The 18,656-nt window shown below is 45.0% G+C and overlaps 1 protein-coding gene across 2 annotated transcripts in view; it reads left to right on the top strand.

The window, feature by feature from the left end:
• Positions 1–18,656, top strand: part of THSD7B (thrombospondin type 1 domain containing 7B) — a 680,297-nt gene that overhangs the window by 331,556 nt on the left and 330,085 nt on the right. For both annotated transcript variants that reach the window (XM_019480192.2, XM_019480191.2), the window contains exons 8-10: positions 6,249–6,440; positions 13,480–13,714; positions 16,025–16,140. In XM_019480192.2, coding sequence (XP_019335737.2) covers positions 6,249–6,440; positions 13,480–13,714; positions 16,025–16,140 — 543 coding nt within the window. The remainder of the gene's footprint in view (positions 1–6,248; positions 6,441–13,479; positions 13,715–16,024; positions 16,141–18,656) is intronic.

Raw genomic sequence — 18,656 nt, 5'->3', positions numbered from 1 at the left:
AGGCCCACCCACCATTGAAGTCCAGGCCTAGGATTAGCTCAACCCTGCCCTGTCCCCAGCTGTCCAACTCCAAGGGGCAGGGACAGGGCAGGGAAGAATGCACTCCCGCACCTGGCACTTCCACCCCGCCCCCTCCCCAGCTCCCACCTATGGGAGATGGAGGGTGTCATGACCCAAAGGTCTGATTTTTTGTGTGTGCTTTGGCACTCGAATTATCCCCGTGGGTTTACTTCTTCGTTGCACAGAGGAGTTCTGCTGCGCAGAGAACCCGCGTGCAGGGAAGAGTATTCCCGCCACTTTGCAGCGGTCTTTGCAGGGTGCATTTCCTTTGCAACACAGAAATGCACGGTGCAAAGGAGTTCCCGCTCCTCGTATGCAAATTTGTGCCCCGCAATTGGCTAGTTCTAAATTATTCACACGTGGCGGCTAGCGATTGTCCTGCTAGCCATATAAGAGGCTTGAGCAGTTTCCGCCCAAGCCGAAGAGGACTCCGCATCCATCTCGTGGGGACTCTGGGTGTGCGCGGCAGGGTAATAGAAACCCTGCGTGTTGCTCAAAGGAGTTTGGCGGCCTGATCCACCGCCCACCTCTTCCCGTCTTCAAACGGAGCCTACTATAAGACGTATCGACGAGTTTATGCATGCTTGTCCTGGACATCCGGAGTTCTGTCTACGTGGAGCCTAGCAAACTCCACGTGATTGTTCGTGTTTTCTGTTGTAACTGCAACTCAAGCAAGTTCTCAGCCTGCACCGCGACCATCTCAGTGTAAGTAAACAATCTTAAAATCAACCGTTACGTGTCTGTGCCTAATTCTAGCTCGGTGCCCGCCCTCTCCGATCCGGCCTGCCCGGGCTGCCGGCCACAGCCCGCGTGCAGAGTGACGAAAAGGGCCTGGGGCCTGACCCGGCCCGCACATGGCGACGAGGATGGGATTAGGAGAGGGCTCGCTAGAGTTAGAATTAGTTGAGAACTGCCCTTGGAGAAGTGGGAGACGCAGCGTAGCAAGCATTGCAGAACTGGAGGCGCACGTCGCGTACCACCAGGCAGGCGGAACGGGCAGGAGATGTGTCCGTGGACACCTTTCACTAAAGGGAGAAGAGGGAACTCCAGAAGTCGGAGCCCTAGAGGGGAAAGAAGTGTGTCTGCACCCCGCGGCGTTCGGGTGTATTATGGGCGACGAGTGGGTCCTGTATAGGCCCCTCGATGCGGTAACCCTTGCCGAAGTCGACCCGGCGAGTGCAGTAAGCCCGACCCCCACCCGGGAGTGTGTCTGTTGCTCACGGTGTGCCTGAGAGATGGGAGAGACGATGCCAATTGGCTGGTTCTCCCCTTGCATGATGGTGCCTAGACTAAGGAGTCGAGAGCGTCCGTCCGAGCTCCGTGAAGACCCAGAGACGGAGGACCGCGCCATAAATGAGAGAGTGGTCCTACGGTGTGACAAGGGGGGAAAACTAAATGCAACCTTTCAAACTATGACTGATTTGATGAGTGAAACTTTAAGCTTGAAGACCCAGCTGCATATGGCCGTTCGGGCAGTCAGAGAAGTGGCTGAGAAAGGGGATCTTAAACTGCCTCAACAAGATGGCGCCGAGCAGAGGGAAGACCGCGTGGAGAAGCCAGAAGAGAGGGATGGAGCTTCGGGAGAGCCCGCGAGGGTTCGGCCGGTAACTCCGCCCAGCGACGCAGCGTCGATTCTGCCGACCACGCCCCTCTGCCGAAGGGAGGGGGAGTCAAGCGGAGGAGTGCATCCGCCCCTCCCGCCTGAGACAGCAACGACTCCCACTGTAACAATGACTGCAGCTCCGACAGAAACAGCAACAGCAACGACAACTCGCGAAGAAATTGATCAACCTGCAGTATCAAGCAGCCCAGTCATCGGTCCGCAGAGTGCAGTTCAAGCTACCACCTATTACGCTCGCTCCAGAGCCGAACTGCAGAATTTGTGTAGAGAATCCAGGATCCGACCCGAAGAAACTCTGGCTGTGTGGTTGGGACGTCTGGTCGTGGAACTTGGGTCCGACCTCCTGGACCAGGAAGAAGCAAGCTTCTTGGTGAGACAAGCTTCATGGAGTAGGGGACATGTCACCGACATCGACATGGTGGCATTTAGCGTCCATTGGCCTATTCCGATTCCAGCACTTGTGGCAGGAGTGATCGAACAGAAGGCCCACGCATGGCATGACGGACGACCGGAGCACACCGGTGCAGAACAGCTTGTACTGGCGATCATCGGAGTTTCGTATTGCGCCTGGAACCCAAGAGAATGCACGTTGGGACTAACACCGCTCCAACGAATGCGACCGTGGCCTCACCGTCACCTGCGAGACCCTGGAACCGTTCCAGTGACTCTCGACAGCATAGATAGTTGTCTTGAGGTTTACGGGCAAAGAAACACAGTGGTTTTGCGGATTGTGCTGAACCCACTGGTCGATCATCCTGTGAGTAGTCTCCTTCATCAGTTGTCAAGACTGCGCGTCCTAATGGAGCCAAGACTATCCAGTGATCGGGAGTGTCAACGCCCGACTGAGGCTCAGAACACGAAACACCGCGAATCCGAGCGTCCAGTATTACGCCAGAGAACGCAAGAGGAGCGATACATGTTTGGATTCCTCCTGCAGCGTTCTGGACTTAATAAGAGACAGCTTCGGATTTTGGGAGACGCGGGACAATGGCAGCTAGCCTACGAGTTAGGTTTTCACTATCTAGAAGAAGGTGATGACGATTCCTCGATGATTTCGTTGAGTTGCTGAGTCGGAAAAGAGAGAGAGAGAGCTGTCCAGTATAAAATCGTGTTTACATATATGTATTTAATAGTGATGATAAGTTTAATCGACTGCATTATCGTGCGGTCCTGTGTGATTTTATAAATAGTAGTGAATAACCATTTTAAGAGAGTTCTTTTACAGATCAGGGATTCAGAGTGCGTGGTGGAGAGAGGCCCCGAGAGGGACAACATCACTGAAGGGAACGAAGGCCTGATGCGCAATTCCACCATGACGCCCACCGAAGTCATGATCGTCCAGTTTTTTGTTATGAATGTGATTTTATGTATATGTGTGTGTGTTGGTTATTATTTGATTCGATCCCTTGAGGACGAACTTTTATTGTTAACTGATTTTGTTTTTGCTCGTTTAGTTTCGCGAACCATTGACAGAGCTGTTAATAACCCGGATGATAGGTTTGAAGTATAATTCTATTGTGCCTTCAGCAAGGGGGGATGTCATGACCCAAAGGTCTGATTTTTTGTGTGTGCTTTGGCACTCGAATTATCCCCGTGGGTTTACTGCTTCGTTGCACGGAGGAGTTCTGCTGCGCAGAGAACCCGCGTGCAGGGAAGAGTGTTCCCGCCACTTTGCAGCGGTCTTTGCAGGGTGCATTTCCTTTGCAACACAGAAATGCACGGTGCAAAGGAGTTCCCGCTCCTCTTATGCAAATTTGTGCCCTGCAATTGGCTAGTTCTAAATTATTCACATGTGGCGGCTAGCGATTGGCCTGCTAGCCATATAAGAGGCTTGAGCAGTTTCCGCCCAAGCCGAAGAGGACTCCGCATCCATCTCGTGGGGACTCTGGGTGTGCGCGGCAGGGTAATAGAAACCCTGCGTGTTGCTCAGAGGAGTTTGGTGGCCTGATCCACCGCCCACCTCTTCCCGTCTTCGAACGGAGCCTACTATAAGACGTATCGACGAGTTTATGTGCGCTTGTCCTGGACATCCGGAGTTCTGTCTACGTGGAGCCTAGCAAACTCCACGTGATTGTTCGTGTTTTCTGTTGTAACCGCAACTCAAGCAAGTTCTCAGCCTGCATCGCGACCATCTCGGTGTAAGTAAACAATCTTAAAATCAACCGTTACGTGTCTGTGCCTAATTCTAGCTCGGCAACCTCCCTCTCCGACCCGGCCTGCCTGGGCTGCCGGCCACAGCCCGTGTGCAGAGTGACGAAAAGGGCCCGGGGCCTGACCCGGCTCGCACAGAGGGCAAGGTGGGGGGCGCAGAATGCAACCCCCAGTCCAGCATCCACCACTGGGGTTGGCCTAGTGCAGGGGGCAGGGAAAGTCCCCACTGGGAGGCTTCTTGCCTCCAACAACCTGGTGAGCAGGGCTGGGATCAGCTCAACCCCTCCCACACCCCAGCTGTCTGCCTCGGAGGCTTTCTGAGCTTTTTTTCCCTTGCCAGACAGACCCTGGCTTGAAGGGCTGGTGCCCAGCTATGGGGATGCATTCATCCCCTCTGCCCCTTGCCTCTCAAAGGTGGGGAGTTGGGGAGAGAGTCTGGCTGAGCCGATTCCAGCACTGCTCGCTGGGCGGAGGGGAGGGGGGGGTCAAAAGCCCCCCAGTGGGGTATTTCCCCTGTGCTGGGCCTGTGCCTTCTTTGGCCATCCAAATACTGAACATCCGTTCAGTTTGTTTTTATTTCAATCTGCACAAACCGCAAAGATTGAATCGTTTCCACTTCAGGCTTTTTGAACCTCTGTACTTAATCATAAAGAACTGGAGTTGATCTTTAAAGAATTCAGATATGTGAATCATTAAGCAGAGATTTACCAAATCTTGTTTATCTGCCTGCCTGTTTTATATACGTACACACATATCTGCGTGGAGCGTTGCATAGGGGGCTTAGAAAAGTTGCACAGGGGTTGGATTCAACAAAATTAATCATACCAGATTTTGGCATGATTGGTATGAATGCAGTCCTTGTTTGGGGAGTCAGTTTTTCTTCAACATGGATTCATGTCTGACGAATGTTAGCTGTAATTCAGCCATAAATTTTACAGATTATTGCACAAAGTGTATAGAACAATTATAAAATAATGAGGAAATACTGCTAGAGTAATTTTTAACAAATCAGTACATTTATTTTACCTTCTTTTTAAATATGAACTTGGTAACTGTGTACAGTCTCTGTTAGAGTTCATCTATATTCATATCATCAGCTGATAGGTGCTACACCCATAATGCTGAACAGTGGAAAAGTTACTTTACCTGGCTACCCAGGGATCCCCTTTGTGTAATTCTGTTTGCCAATGAATGAGTGTATCTCTGACCTTAGTCATTTTTCTCCAGACCTTTGCTTTCACAACTCCATCCCTCTATTGTTTTTCCATGGTTCCCTTCACTGGCTTCTCTAGCAGGGTCCCCATCTCTTTTCCAACTGTGTTGAAGACCCTGGTGGTAAATTGTTTGTTAAAGAGGGTGGGGGGAGAATCCTACAGCTCTGGTTGCTTTTGTCTCCTAGCATACATGTACTTGCATACTTTCCTGTGGGGTTGACTAATTAGCTGCACAGAAAAGTGTCACCATCTACATATGCACCAGTCTTAGGGTGCAGTAAATTAATTAAATCTACCTTACTTAAGTCTACTGAAATGCACATATAGATGGTTCCAGGTGCTGGCTAGGTGCTGCCTAGCCCCGCACTTCAGCAGCCTTGTGCCCCAGCCAGCTCCTTTGTTTTCCACCACTGCCACCTGGAGCCTGGGGCTGACATCCCAGAGCCCTCTGCCAGCCCAAAGCTGCTCTGCCCCAGCTCAAACTGCTGCAGTTCTGGGCACATGTGTAGACGCTTTGCCTGGGAGCAGCTGACTCTGGCATAAACTTCATTGGAGTTTATCACATCTCCTTAATGACACGTGTAAACGCACCCCTAGGAACTGAAATAAAAGTATTCCTGGAATTGTCTCTCCAATTGTTCTGCCTAGGCTCCATGGAAGAAGCAAAATGTTAATCAGACAACTTCGTGTCTTGCAAAAGAGAGAAATCAGACTTCCATGGTGTTCATGATTTGCATTGTTGAAGACAATTCTGCAGCTACAGAAACCTGGAAAATTTGCAACTTTGACATTAACTAATTTTTATTGTTCTTTCTGAAGATTACTCATCTCATTTCCCCATGATTGGGTTTTTGGTTGTTTGTTTGGTTGTTTACATCTTCATATGGTAGAATTGAAATTAGCGGTATTCCTCGTTCCACTGAATCTGGACCAAGCTTGTGGATCAAATATCAGGCTTCAAGCAGTTTTTTTAGAGAAATATTTGTAAGGCAAGCGCTTTTAACACCTTTTTAAAGCCAGGTGGTTTTAACACTTTCTTTTCAAGACTCAAATTCTTTCCAAGTGTTCTTTCTAGCATATTTCTCCATAAATGTATATGCATTTTAACACAATCTTATTGTACATACAGGGCAATCAATATTTGTTGAAAATCATACTAAGTTTATGTGAATTTACGTTAAATTTTGTCTTGATTGTTTTAGGTCAAGAGGTATCACATAACCTTTGCTCAGAGCTTCCCCGTCCTGAAACAATGGCGTGTGAGGTCCCGTGTGCACTGGATTGTGTTGTTAGTGAGTGGTCAGAATGGTCACCTTGTTCCCACACATGTTCCAGTAAAAATTCTGAAGGCAAACAAAGCAGGACTAGATCTATCCTGGCACTCCCAGGGGAGGGTGAGTAATAAATATGTCAACTTGGTCATTAAATGTTCAGTTAATGATGGCTAGAAGTGTGGATACTCCAGGTAGATATGTTTGGATCAGACTCACATCCCAAAATTAAAGAAATAATGAATAAAATTGAGTACTTATCTACACCTAACCTTTACAAAGAGCTGTATAGGCATTAATATATGTGGTTCTGGATCATACCCAAGGCCAGCATTGCTACATTTCAACCAGAGTTATATACTTTAATTGTAGCTTTTGGAGTATGAAATTTCAAGGAGCTGATCCTCCACTATTGTAAGTCACCGTAGTTCTGTTTGCTTCAGTGGAGCCATAACTATTTGAACCAGCTGAGGGTTTGCCACTACCAAGAGACAAACACACATTTCTGGCGATGGCACAAATCCAGGGCAGCAATGTAACTGTAGAGCAGCAAATTAGCATATTAAAATGGATTGTAAAAGTCACATATTGTAAAAGCAAGGCCATGAAATTTGATAGGATTATACTCCAGACTCTTGAATTTCAGAGAAGATCATGTAAATAGCTTTTGAGAAAGCTGTATCACTTTCTTTGTAGATATGAGGGTGGTGCAGCTGCCTGGGAAAGGCTGCTTTTCAAGCTTCCAGTTCATTCAGCTTCTTGCTGTCTGGCACCTGCAGCTTTGTGATCAGGCTCAGGCTCCCACTGCATACTATGCCATAGGAGTTTACAAATAGTTAACAGAATTCCTTTCCAGTCTCTGACTAAGTGGACTTGACTCCATTCTTGGATGTGAGACCTCTGTGGCCTTTTTTGCTATGTAAAAATGCCCATTATTCTCAGCAGTGTTTGCAGCTAAGCCAGCATTAAAACACTTGACATGCAAATATAGTCCAACAGAAATTCTGTTAAACAGCATTTCAAAAACCCTCATTAAGCTTGAATTTGTGTGCCAAATTTGATGTTGCAAAACTTTCCTTGTATCAGTGATCATTATTCACGTGACTACTCCGTAAGATTTTGTAAGGGACTTTGAGGTCTCTTGTGATAAAAACTGCTATGTAAGCATTGACATGATCCTGATAATTATTATTCAAAATAGTATAAATTAGTAAATAATTAAAGTGGAAAATAAAGATGTGCATTTTCTACAACAGGAACAATATGATTTGGAATACAAACAAGATATATGTAGAATTAATAAAGCAAAGTAAAACAGGAGAATTGTTAAAGGAAAAGAAAATAATGGGCAAGTCTGAAGGCCCTGTGATCTCAAGAATATGTAGTGTGAAACTTAACATGAAAGTGAAATGCTTTGAACTGAATACATTTCTCAAAAATAAATAATAATAAGGAGCCCCACATCTTTCTGAGGTTCCTGAGCAGCAAATAAAACAACCTTCTGTACAGCATTAGTGTGATAGAGTACATTAGGAAAGTGCTGCTTGAGTAGAACATGCAGGTGAATGAAGATGGATTTAAACAGCAGGTTATTAATTTAGTACCATGTTCCAGTGTTATTTATCCTGCCTTCCTCAACACTAATGTAGCAAGAATTTAATGAACCCAGTGCAGAGATTATAAGGCTCCCTGCAGCTCTATATGGACTCTTCTCAGCGTACCATTAGGTTTCAGCTCACTCTTCTGAGTTCTTCCCCTTTTCTGCAAGAGAGGTGTACCAAGGGTCCCAGAGGAACCTTTGCCTATCAAGAGTTTGTGACTCTCCTTTTCCCATAGATAAAAAATTGTCTAGCAGTATTTCAGGTCTTGGTCTTGGCTTCTTGGAGCTGGTTCTATTGGCCTTCAGCCACAATGGTCACTAGGCACTAGGGCCGTGTGAAGTTTCAGTTGCTAATTTGATTCGGAGATTTGTCCCGATTCAGCAGCTGAATCTCTGAATCTGAATCAAATCAGGAGACCTTTTAATCTTTCCAAATCGAATCAGAAGCCTCTGATTCAATTCGGAGAGATTTGATGATTTGGCCATAGACAGAGCTTTATATGTTTTTTCTAAATACCTCGAGGTACCAGGCGGCTCGTGAATGCTGAGATGGTGCATTCCACTGGAGCATGGGTGGGGGTCCCCAGCGTGCTTGTCGGTGGACCTAGAAGTGGACCAGAAGCACTTCCAGTCCACTTCCGGTCCACCGCGGAGTACACCCCTCCACCCCCACCCAGCTCAGTGAGTGGTACCACCTCGGTCTGGGGGGCACCCGGGGTCCCCCTGAGGTTGATCGCTGAGTCAGGAGGATGCAGGGGATCCCCTGCATGCTTGGTGGTGGACCCAGAAGTGGACCAGAAGTACTTCTGGTCCACTTCTGGGTCTGCCTCCAAGCATGCAGGGGGGCCCCCCACACTCCTATGGGACACACCATCTGTCTCACCATTGCAGCATTCACAAGCCACCTCTGGTACCTCAAAGTATGTAGAAAAAACATATAAAGTTGTGTCTATGTCCAAATTGCTGATTCGTCGAATCAGAATTGAATCTTCAGATTTGGATTCAGCCAAATCGAATTGGGACAGTGGTCTGAATCAGCAAATTGAATCACTGTTCCCCAAATCGGGCCGAATTCAAATCGAATACAGCCCACTTTGCACACCCCTACTAGGCACTATATCTACTAGTAGTTACCTTTGGTGCGTTCCTGTCCACATACTGCCACATACTTAGATCCTGCCAGAGGTAATCCTTAATGTCCCAAAGCCAAATAATGGTCCTTGCATCCAACAAAGCATTCCATTGTCTCTGAAAAGCTCATGCTCCCTGTGCCAGTACTTTTTGTGTGATCACAGAAACAACCACCTCCAAATATATCTGCATAGGATCATAGGAAAATAGGGCTGTAAGGGACCTCACAAGGTCCTTTAATCCAGCCCCCTGCTCAAGACAGGATCATCCCTGACTAAACCAACCCAGCCAAGTGTCTTTCTAACCTACTTTTGAAAGTTTGCAGGCATGGAGTTTCCATAGCTTCTTTAGGTAGTCTGTTCTGATGTCTGACCGTTCTCATAGTCAGAAAGTTCCTCCTAATTTCCAGTCTAAATTTTCCCTGATGCAGCTTAAGGCCATTGCTCCTAGTTCTGTCCCCTGAAGTCATGGAGAAAAAGCCATCTCCAGCTTTTCTATCATCACCCTTTATGTATTTGAAGTTGTTATTAAATCCTCCCTCAGTCTTCTCTTCTCTAGGCTAAATTACCCTACTTCTTTCAACCTTTTTTCATAAGTCACTCCTCAAAAGCTCCAAATAATTTTTGTTGCCCTGTGCTTGACTCTTTCCAAACTGTCCATGTCCTTTTTGAAGTGTGGGGCCCAGACCTGGACACAGTGCTCCAGGTGAGGCCTCACCAGTGCTGAATAGAGAGAAAGAATCACTATCCTTGATTTGCAAGTGACACTCCTTTTAATACAACACAGGATGCTGTTGGCTTTCTTTGCAACAAAACCACACTGTTGGCTCATATTCAGTTTATGATCTACTCTAATCCACAGATCCTTCTATACATTACTGCAGCCAAGCAGTCATTCCCCAATCTGTATTTGTGCATGTAGTTATTGCATCCCAAGTGCAGCATTTTGCAATTTATCTTGTTTAATCTCATCTAATTGATTGCAGACCATTTTTTCCAGTTTATCTAAGTCATTCTAGATCCTAGCCCTGTCCCCCAGTGTCTGCAATTCCACCCAATTTGGGGCCATCCAGAAATTTGCTCCAAGTGTGCACTCAATTCCATCATCCAAATAATTAATGAAGACATTGAACAGTACTAGAATCAGGACAGATCCCTGGGGAATCCCATTTGATACCTTTTTCCAACTAGACATTGAGGTCTGGTGACCTCCCCCATTCCTCCCCTTAGGATCTTAAACTCAGTCTGGCTGTTGTCTTTAGGCACAGTGCACAACAGAGAACCCGCAGATTACATTGGCCTTGCTTGGATTGCCTCCTGAAACCACAGAAACAGTCTATCCCACTCCTTGTCCACTCCCTGCTGTAGGGATAGATTTAAATATCATAACATTTAAATTTCCTTTACCCTACATTCTGGACCCCTTGATACTTCTGATGTTTCTGTATTGATCCTGAAGGAATGTATGCTGAAATTTGAAGGACTAAAACCTACAAAGATTAATAACTTGTTTTGCAGTTGATTGTTATCTGGGCTGGTATCTAGTACATTTGCATTGGCTAAAACTGGATTTGACTGTTCTATTGCCCTTATAGTTTTATCTGTGTCTGAATACCATAAGAAAAATGACACTTTTGTATATACAGTGTACATCCATTAATTCTAATGGATACCTGGGTCTGTCCTAACTGCCTGCTTTACTAATCCTGACAATACCAAAAAAGCTATGGCCAATACCGCTTTTATGTAGAACTGCCACTCTCTCCCAATTCTTGGGTAGAACCTCCAATAATCACATGAGAATCTGTCATCTTCCATGCATTCATTGCCTCAGGACTTCTACTAATATACGTTCACTTATAGCCTACACAAGCCACCTTGGCTAACTGTTGATTAACAACAAAATTTTGAACTATTTTCTAAATGTTTATTTTCAAAGAATGCTTATCACCATGATTTGAACAAAAAAGAATATAGTGCTTTTGTATGCTATGCCACTCATCCTTTAAAAACCTATGTTCAGATCACTTCTGTTCTCCACTGGAGTGTACTTGCATCTCTCTTCTCAATATCCAGCTGGATCATACATCTGCTTAAACTTTTCAATAAATGTTTCCTAAATTTCTAAACCACTGGTTGTCAACTGGGGGTCTGCGTACCCCTAGGCGTACTTAAAAAGGTTGTAAGGGGTATGCAAACCTTATGTGGCCGATAAATGCTGCCTGCACGTGCGCATCTGCAGCACAGCACAGAGGCAGCCAGGAGAGCAGCCAGGTTTGGCTGGTAAGTGTGTTGTGAGGGAAGGGGCTGGGAGAGGGAGTGGGGCACATCAAGGCCCCAGCAGTGGAGGAGGGAGTAGGACAGGGGCTGCCCAGCTGGGGTGGGGTGGCTGACTGAGCCACACAGGGGGTAGATCCCACCACTGCACACAGCCCAGGATGGCATAGAGGGCATGTGCCCCCGGATCTGCATGCAGGGCAGGGCAGGGCAGGGCAGGCTGCCACTACAGGCTGGGGCTGCACTGGGCTCTTCCTGGTGGTGGCTGGGCCGGGCTGTGCTCGGGGCACATGGCAGTGGCACTGGGAGTGGGCTACAGGCAGGGCTGCAGCCACTCCAGAATTCACTGTAGCAGGGCATGGAACTGGGGCAGGGCATGGAACTGAGCCATGAGGGGAGTGGCTCCTGCAGCGGTATGCAACCTGGGAAGGCACGGAGGGCATGTGCCCCTGAACCTGCACATGGGGCAGGGTGGGCTGCTGCTTCAGGCTGGGGCTGGTGCCAGGCTGTTACTGGCCAGGGCTGGGCCAGGCTGTGCTTGAGGCAGGTGGCAGTGGTGCTGGAAGGGGGTGTTAGGGGGTGCTATGGCAAATTCTGGAGTGGCTGCAGCCCTGCCTGTAGCCCCTTCCCTGTGCCACTGCTGCATGCCCAAAGTGCAGCCTAGCCAAGCCACCGCCAGTAAGACCCTGGTGCAGCCCTGGCCCTAGCCCACAGAAGAAGCACAGCCTGCCCCGCATGCAGATCTGGGGGCACATGCCCTCCTGGGCTGCGTGCAGTGGGAGCCACCCCCCACATGGTTCAGTCTGCTGCCTCACCCCGGCTGGACAGCCCCAACCCCAGCCCCACTCCCTCCTCCACTGCTGGGGCCTCAATCTGCCCCCTAACCCCCCAGGCCCCTTCCCTCACAACACACTTACCAGCTGAACCCAGCTGGTCACCTGGCTGCCTGTGTGCTGCACTGCAGCTGCACACATGCAGGTGGCATTTATTGGCCACATCAGGTCTGCATACCCCCTACAACCTTTTTAAGTACCCCTAGGGGTATGCGTACCCCCAGTTGACAACCACTGCTATAGCAATGTTCTTATTTTAAATGGGAATGGAAACACTTACTGTCAATAAATATAAACCATTTACTGTTGCTGTGCAGTTTGCACTGATAGCCTCTAAGCATATCCCTTTAGTTACAAGAAAATCTATCTCTTTATGCTTTTGCTGTGTTGCAGGTTACTTGATTTTTCATCTTTAATATCTTTAACCCCCTGAATTCTTAAATTGATGTGTGTTGTTATTTATTGTTTACCCTATTATTTTATAGGTTTTATAGTTGTTAATATTTGTTCCTTTGATGCAAAAAATCAAGATGTAGATTGGAATGTTACCATTTCTGGATGGAGGTAGTTAAACTCCTGCACTTTGTTTTGGTTTTAAACTTTTTCAAAGGTGACTGCATACTGTAGCATAGCAAAATATTTATATGTTCAAACAATTCTGCAAACCCAGATCATTCTGCAAATAACTCTGAAAAATAAAAGCTGGAAACTCAAAGGCTTCAGGTTCATTCTTCTTGGCTTATATGATCATGGATATCAGAAAATGTATATCAAGCCTCCAGGAACTGATGTAAGACCGCGAATAGTTTCTACCACTGAAGGAGGAATTTTCGGTAACTTCTGTCACTGGCCTTCCTGCAAGGTTTGAAAGTAAGATGCTGCATTGCAAATGTGGAGGAAGGACCCTAATTTCTTTTGGTCATTGCATGAATGAATACCAAGTAATCAAAGGAATTATTATTCATCCTGGACAAATTAGTAAGTAGAATGAACATAAAGATAGTGTTTAAGTAAGTTATTTAAAACCAGCTGTGTGTTTTCAGGGTGATGTTGAGATTTAAATGGAATCAATTAACCTATGAATAGCAGCACCAGTATGGTGAATTAGAAATACACATCACACTTTTCTGGTGTTATTTCATTACAATTTTGTGCAGGCTGTTTTAGCTGAAGAGCAATATTTGCAAAGCTAATGCTACAGCCATAAAGATCAACAAGTCTGTTTAAAAAAGAAAAAAGAGTTAAAACCATGGAAAACAAAACTATCATTTCCACATCTCTTGCTGACTTTGTACAATTTAAAATATATTGTTCTCTTTCAGGTGGAAAACTGTGTCCTCCTAGTCGAGCCCTGCAGGAATATCGCTTCTGTAATGATCACCCTTGCACACAATTCTATTGGGAAGCTTCTCCGTGGGGTCCTTGTTCTGAAGACACTTTGGTAACTGCCCTCAATGCCACCATTAGCTGGAATGGAGAAGCTACTTGTGGAGTGGGTATACAGACAAGGAAGGTCCTTTGCATGAAGAATAGTTCTGGCCAGGTTATGAATAAAAGGTATTAAGACAGATTCTTGCAAATGCAGGTTTGCCTTGAGAGATTTTTTCTAGTTAGAACACATTAAAATGTAGAAAGAAATGTGTGTTAGGAAAACTGCAGTATGAAAATATTTTTATTCCTACCTTAAGAGAAAGATCCTACTATATAACAAAATCAATTAGCCAGACCCATTTTATTTGTGTGTCTGAAAGTGGATCTCTTCGATGGCTGAGACATTTTCCTCTGAATGCTCCTTTTCACGCTTTCTGCAACCATTTTTGCTACAAGGCAGTTGCAATGAAAGAATAACTTGGAACTGAACAAAACAGTGTATCAACATATTTTTAACAAGGCTCCCTTAAAAGTGAAATAATAAATATTGCTGGTATTTTGTTTGCACTTTAAAGAGGTAGGACCACTTGACATACAAAATACATAATTCTGTTGATTTATATTGCTATTTCAGTGAATGCGATAAAACCAATTATTTGGTACTGTGCCTATCCTGATCCTGAGCTTTTAGTTTGCTTGCTAACTAAGGAAAATGAGTTGCACAGATGTTTTCCCTAATATCAAAAAATAAAGACCTTGCTAATTACTTTTTGCACTGTTAATGAGTCTAGAGACTTACAACCTAGTTGCATTTCTTATTGTATCTCTCAAAACAGTCCTGCTAAATATGAGCAGACTGTGTTGACTTCTATAAAGTTAATTAAGATCCTTAAGGTTAATGAGATTAATTGAGCAAAGGAACAAATACTTAGTGTCCATTGTTATGCTGGAAATTTATCATTGAGTTACATCATTTGTAATATGATATAGAGTGTAAAGTAGTTGTATGCCCATTTGTGATCTAAAGTAGTCTCGGGGGAAATGGAACTGAAATAAGAAAGCAAATATGCAGGTAGTATGTGTAGGAGCATAGGTTTTGGACTAGAGATACATCTTGGAGAAGAAAAAACATGGATTATCTTGTGGGAAATTATTAGCTGCATCTTCAGAACTCAGTGCAAATGTTTCTTTGTAGAATGATTACATAAGTGAGACAGTGTTATATTTGTGTAGTGTAATGGGATGGATTATATTAGTAACATGAAGGCTATTGAACCATTAAAAGGGAATCCTACAGGGATGATGTTCGGTTTTTTTATTGTGCTTTTAAGTATTTTTTAGTGGCAAATGTCAAAGAAAAGTAAAAAAAACAAAACAAAACTCTGGAGCTCTGTGAAGTTACTGAAAAGCAGTTTCTGAATTTAATGATAAGCTTTCAGTATTTCAATAAAATAGTAATTTCTGGATTTCCTAAAAAGAATAAACAATGTTTAAAAGAAATGACGCTAGAGCTCTAGAATTGCAGGATGAAAAGCAGGAGTTCTTTCTCTGACTGACTGACCACGGCAGCGTAACCAGAGCTGGGGGGTGATGCATCAGTAATTTTTTTAAATATGAAGAGAATGGTTATTTCTTAAGCAGCCTGTCTATCTGAAAATTAAATGAGATTAGGAAGGGCTGACCTCTGAGACATCTGAGGTTCCTTGAACAGAGAATGCCCCTTTCCCCTCTTTCCCATGATTAAAATGTGGATCTTTCTACATGTGATCTTTTTATTAAATGCATGTTTCATTTTTTTAGGTAGGATTTTCAATTTGAATTCAAATCACAAAGATCTTTTTACTATAGGATACTGGAGAAAATATTAGACCCCTGTTCAAATAAAGATAAAGGTCCAGATCTTGGGCTGTGCCTGAAGAACCCTCAGGGCAGTTTAGGAATGGCAATTGCAAAAGCAGTTTTAAGGCACTTTTATACCTTCTTAATTGCTGAAGTGGGGTCAAGCTGTGTCATCCCAGAGGCATGAATTAGGGTAGTGTGAGGGCTGTTGCAGTCAGCAGTTACTGATCTAGAAAGAAGTCCTACTCCTAACCACGTACACATCCCTTTAAAATCCTTAATAATAAATGTAGCAGTTGTGATCTATGGTGCTTTTTCTTTCCTGCATTATATTGAAAGTTGCATGTAGTTTGTAGAGAGAGGTAGTTTGTTTATTTACTGTGTTCATAGTCATTGGGCCAGATTTTAGTGCTTTTTTCACCTTTGCAACATCACTAAAATGAATTGAGTTTCAAGCGAATAGGAAGAAAAACTGGCCCACGCTGAACAAAAATGAAATTAGAACCAAACTAAAAGCTATCTTGCTATTCTCTTTGCCTTGTAGTATGGAGTTCAACTCCAGCTACGTGACTCTTTATTGTTTTGCTTAGCTGATTGCTTTCCTGAATATTTTCTTTCAAGGACACTTATGTGTTGTATTTACAATTGCATTGATAGGTGTCCAGAGTCCATCAGACCTGAAACAGTGCGTCCATGTTTGCTCCCATGCAAGAAAGATTGTGTTGTTACTCCTTTCAGTGAGTGGACACAGTGCCCTACAACATGTCAACATGGTAAGCTGCTTAAAAAGAGGATAAATGCGATGTAAAATGAATACATCAAACTGAATCTCATCCACAATGGATTCCAACATAAATCATACTTCACATGTCTCTGTGTAACTCAAAGGCTGTGTTACCTTAAATAGATACACCAGTAAGAAAGCAAAAAGGTGTGTTGTCTCTAGATTTTATGCAGGGTTAGATAGGGAATTGTCACTGTAGGAAAATTTCTAATTTTTATTAACCTGCAGATTAGTGGGGGTGGGGTTCGGAGTGCTTCTTATGAATTGTTAAAGTAACTCATCATTTGCTGCAAATGATTTTATTCTCAGAAAATCAAATATTAGAGTTTCTGATTTGTGTTAAATTCAGATAAATCTGATTTAACCAAAGCCCTAATTAACCTAAGCAGTTACAGTCCCTATTTTTTCATACCTAGTACTCGCCCCCTAAAATGCAGTCTTCCAACTTTTTTGTTAGACTCACCTCTTCACCTGCAACCATATATATTGTACCTGTGGAAGGAGAAGATTCTCAGTAGTGACCCGGGAATTCAGGCACCCAAGACCAAATGAGGACACCTGGAAATCTCCCCCTGTGTTTACATGGGCAGTGATTATACCAGGGTCTGGTTGTTGCTCCAGCAAAAGTGCTTGGCATAGCACTAATAGGCAGGGAATTGCCATTCTCAGTTATGGTTTTGGTGTTTTCTACTACAGTTTCTGGAAGGGTATGAAGGGAGGGATCCCAACTCCAATGTTCAGTGCTTCCAGAAATTAAGAAACAGACAATTCAGAGTAAAATTAGAAAAAAATCCTAGCACTTAGATCTGCTTAGAATGATAATTTTTTTCCAAGTGAAATGGTGGAGCCCTAGTAAATCTGAAACAGGAAAAAGCAGTAGAATCCCTGCTAATAGAGGTGTGGACTAAATGATTCAAGGTAAAATTCAGCTCGCTTTACATGACTATCTTCTCTGAAAGCAAGAATTTTTAACAGTAAAACTCCCACTAACAGTTGCTTCTGGGTTTTGGAATGCCATTGCAGAGTCTCGAGGTTGGTTGGGGTTTATGAAGGAAAGCTGGGCAGGAGCAAGGATCCTGACTAAAGTATGATGCTGGATGTGGAGTACAGTAACTTCTATTTCTCAATACTTCAGGGAGTAATGGGAGGAGAGAGGAACCTGTCATAAAACCTCAAGATTAAACTGGAGAGTCTTCCCTGTTTGCAATGAGGCTCATGAATTTTTGGCCCTAAAAGGTGTGCGGGCCGGAGGCGAGCCGGGCCCGTCTTTGCGCACGTGGGCTGTGGCCAGCAGCCCGGGGACACGGGGCCGGAGAAGACCAGGGGGCGAGCTAGAATTAGTCACGGACGCGTAGTGGTTGATTTAAAGATTGTTTACTTACACCGAAGATGGTCGCGGTGTAGGCTGGACAATTTCCAGGTGCAGCTCCGCTTAAATCCTTGTTAGAGGACTACGACAAATCTGTTCTAGCCCTGGAGTTGTTGAAGCTCCGCGGGTTCGGTAGTTTTTCTCCCACGGAGTTGCTGAAGCTCCGTGGGTTTGGTTCGGTTCTCTCCCACAGAGTTGTTAAAGCTCCGTGGGTTCGTATCTTTAATATGCAGGAAGGGATATGTCTAGGAATTTATCGGTGACGGGGAGAGGCTAGAGGCTGTTCGTTCTTTTCCCCCGGAGTTGTTGAAGCTCCGCGGGTTCGGTTATCAGGCCTCTATTGCCTTTTAAGAAAAGCGTTGGGTCTGAAAGGATCCGCAGCGCTTAGAGATCTTCACGCTCTCCCTCTCGAACTCCAGTTGCTCTCTCTCCAACTTGGGCGGAAACCACCCAAGCTCTTTATACGGCTAGCAAGCCAATCGCTAGCCGCCACGTGTGCATGTATTAGAATCAGCCAATAATGTGGCACGAATCTTCATACAAATGGCGGGAACTCCTTGCACCGTGCATTTCTTGGATGCAAAAGAAATGCACCATGCAAAGAAAGCTACAAATTTGGCGGGAAATTCTCCATTGCACCGGGGTTCTCTTCTGCAGCAGAAAACTTTACCGTGCAAGGAAGCTGCAGTTTAGCAGGAAAAATAATTTAGCAGTGCTGAAGCACACACAAACAAAAAATCACAACTTTGGGTTGTGACAAAAGGGTCTGCTTTCATCAAGGAGTGACGAGGGACAGTCACTGGAAGAATCCAGTTGACATTTGAGGACAGAGGTTCTTGTGTTCTCAAGAGCAGTTTCTGGCTGTGCTACAACTGATCCTGCAGCTGAGTTGCTGGCACTGAATTAAGTCCTGGCTGATGACAGCAGAGGCTGCTACCGGCATTTAGGGAAGGGGCACGGGATAAGGAATTGATATTGGAGCAGGGAGGCTCAGAGAAGGGAGATGGGCAAGGGTAATGTCCTGCTAGGGAAAGACTTGGACAGAAACACTGCTCATGGTAAAAAGCTCTTGAAGGTCTTTGGGGTGGGAGTAGAAAAGAGTAGAGAGGAGCCTATTCAGGGTCCAAGGAAGAGGT

This window comes from Alligator mississippiensis, chromosome 4 (genome assembly GCF_030867095.1).
Source record: "Alligator mississippiensis isolate rAllMis1 chromosome 4, rAllMis1, whole genome shotgun sequence".
NCBI classification, from domain to species: Eukaryota; Metazoa; Chordata; order Crocodylia; family Alligatoridae; genus Alligator; species Alligator mississippiensis.
The sequence above is the reverse complement of the archived record's forward strand: the minus strand, read 5'-3'. Positions and strand labels throughout refer to the sequence as shown.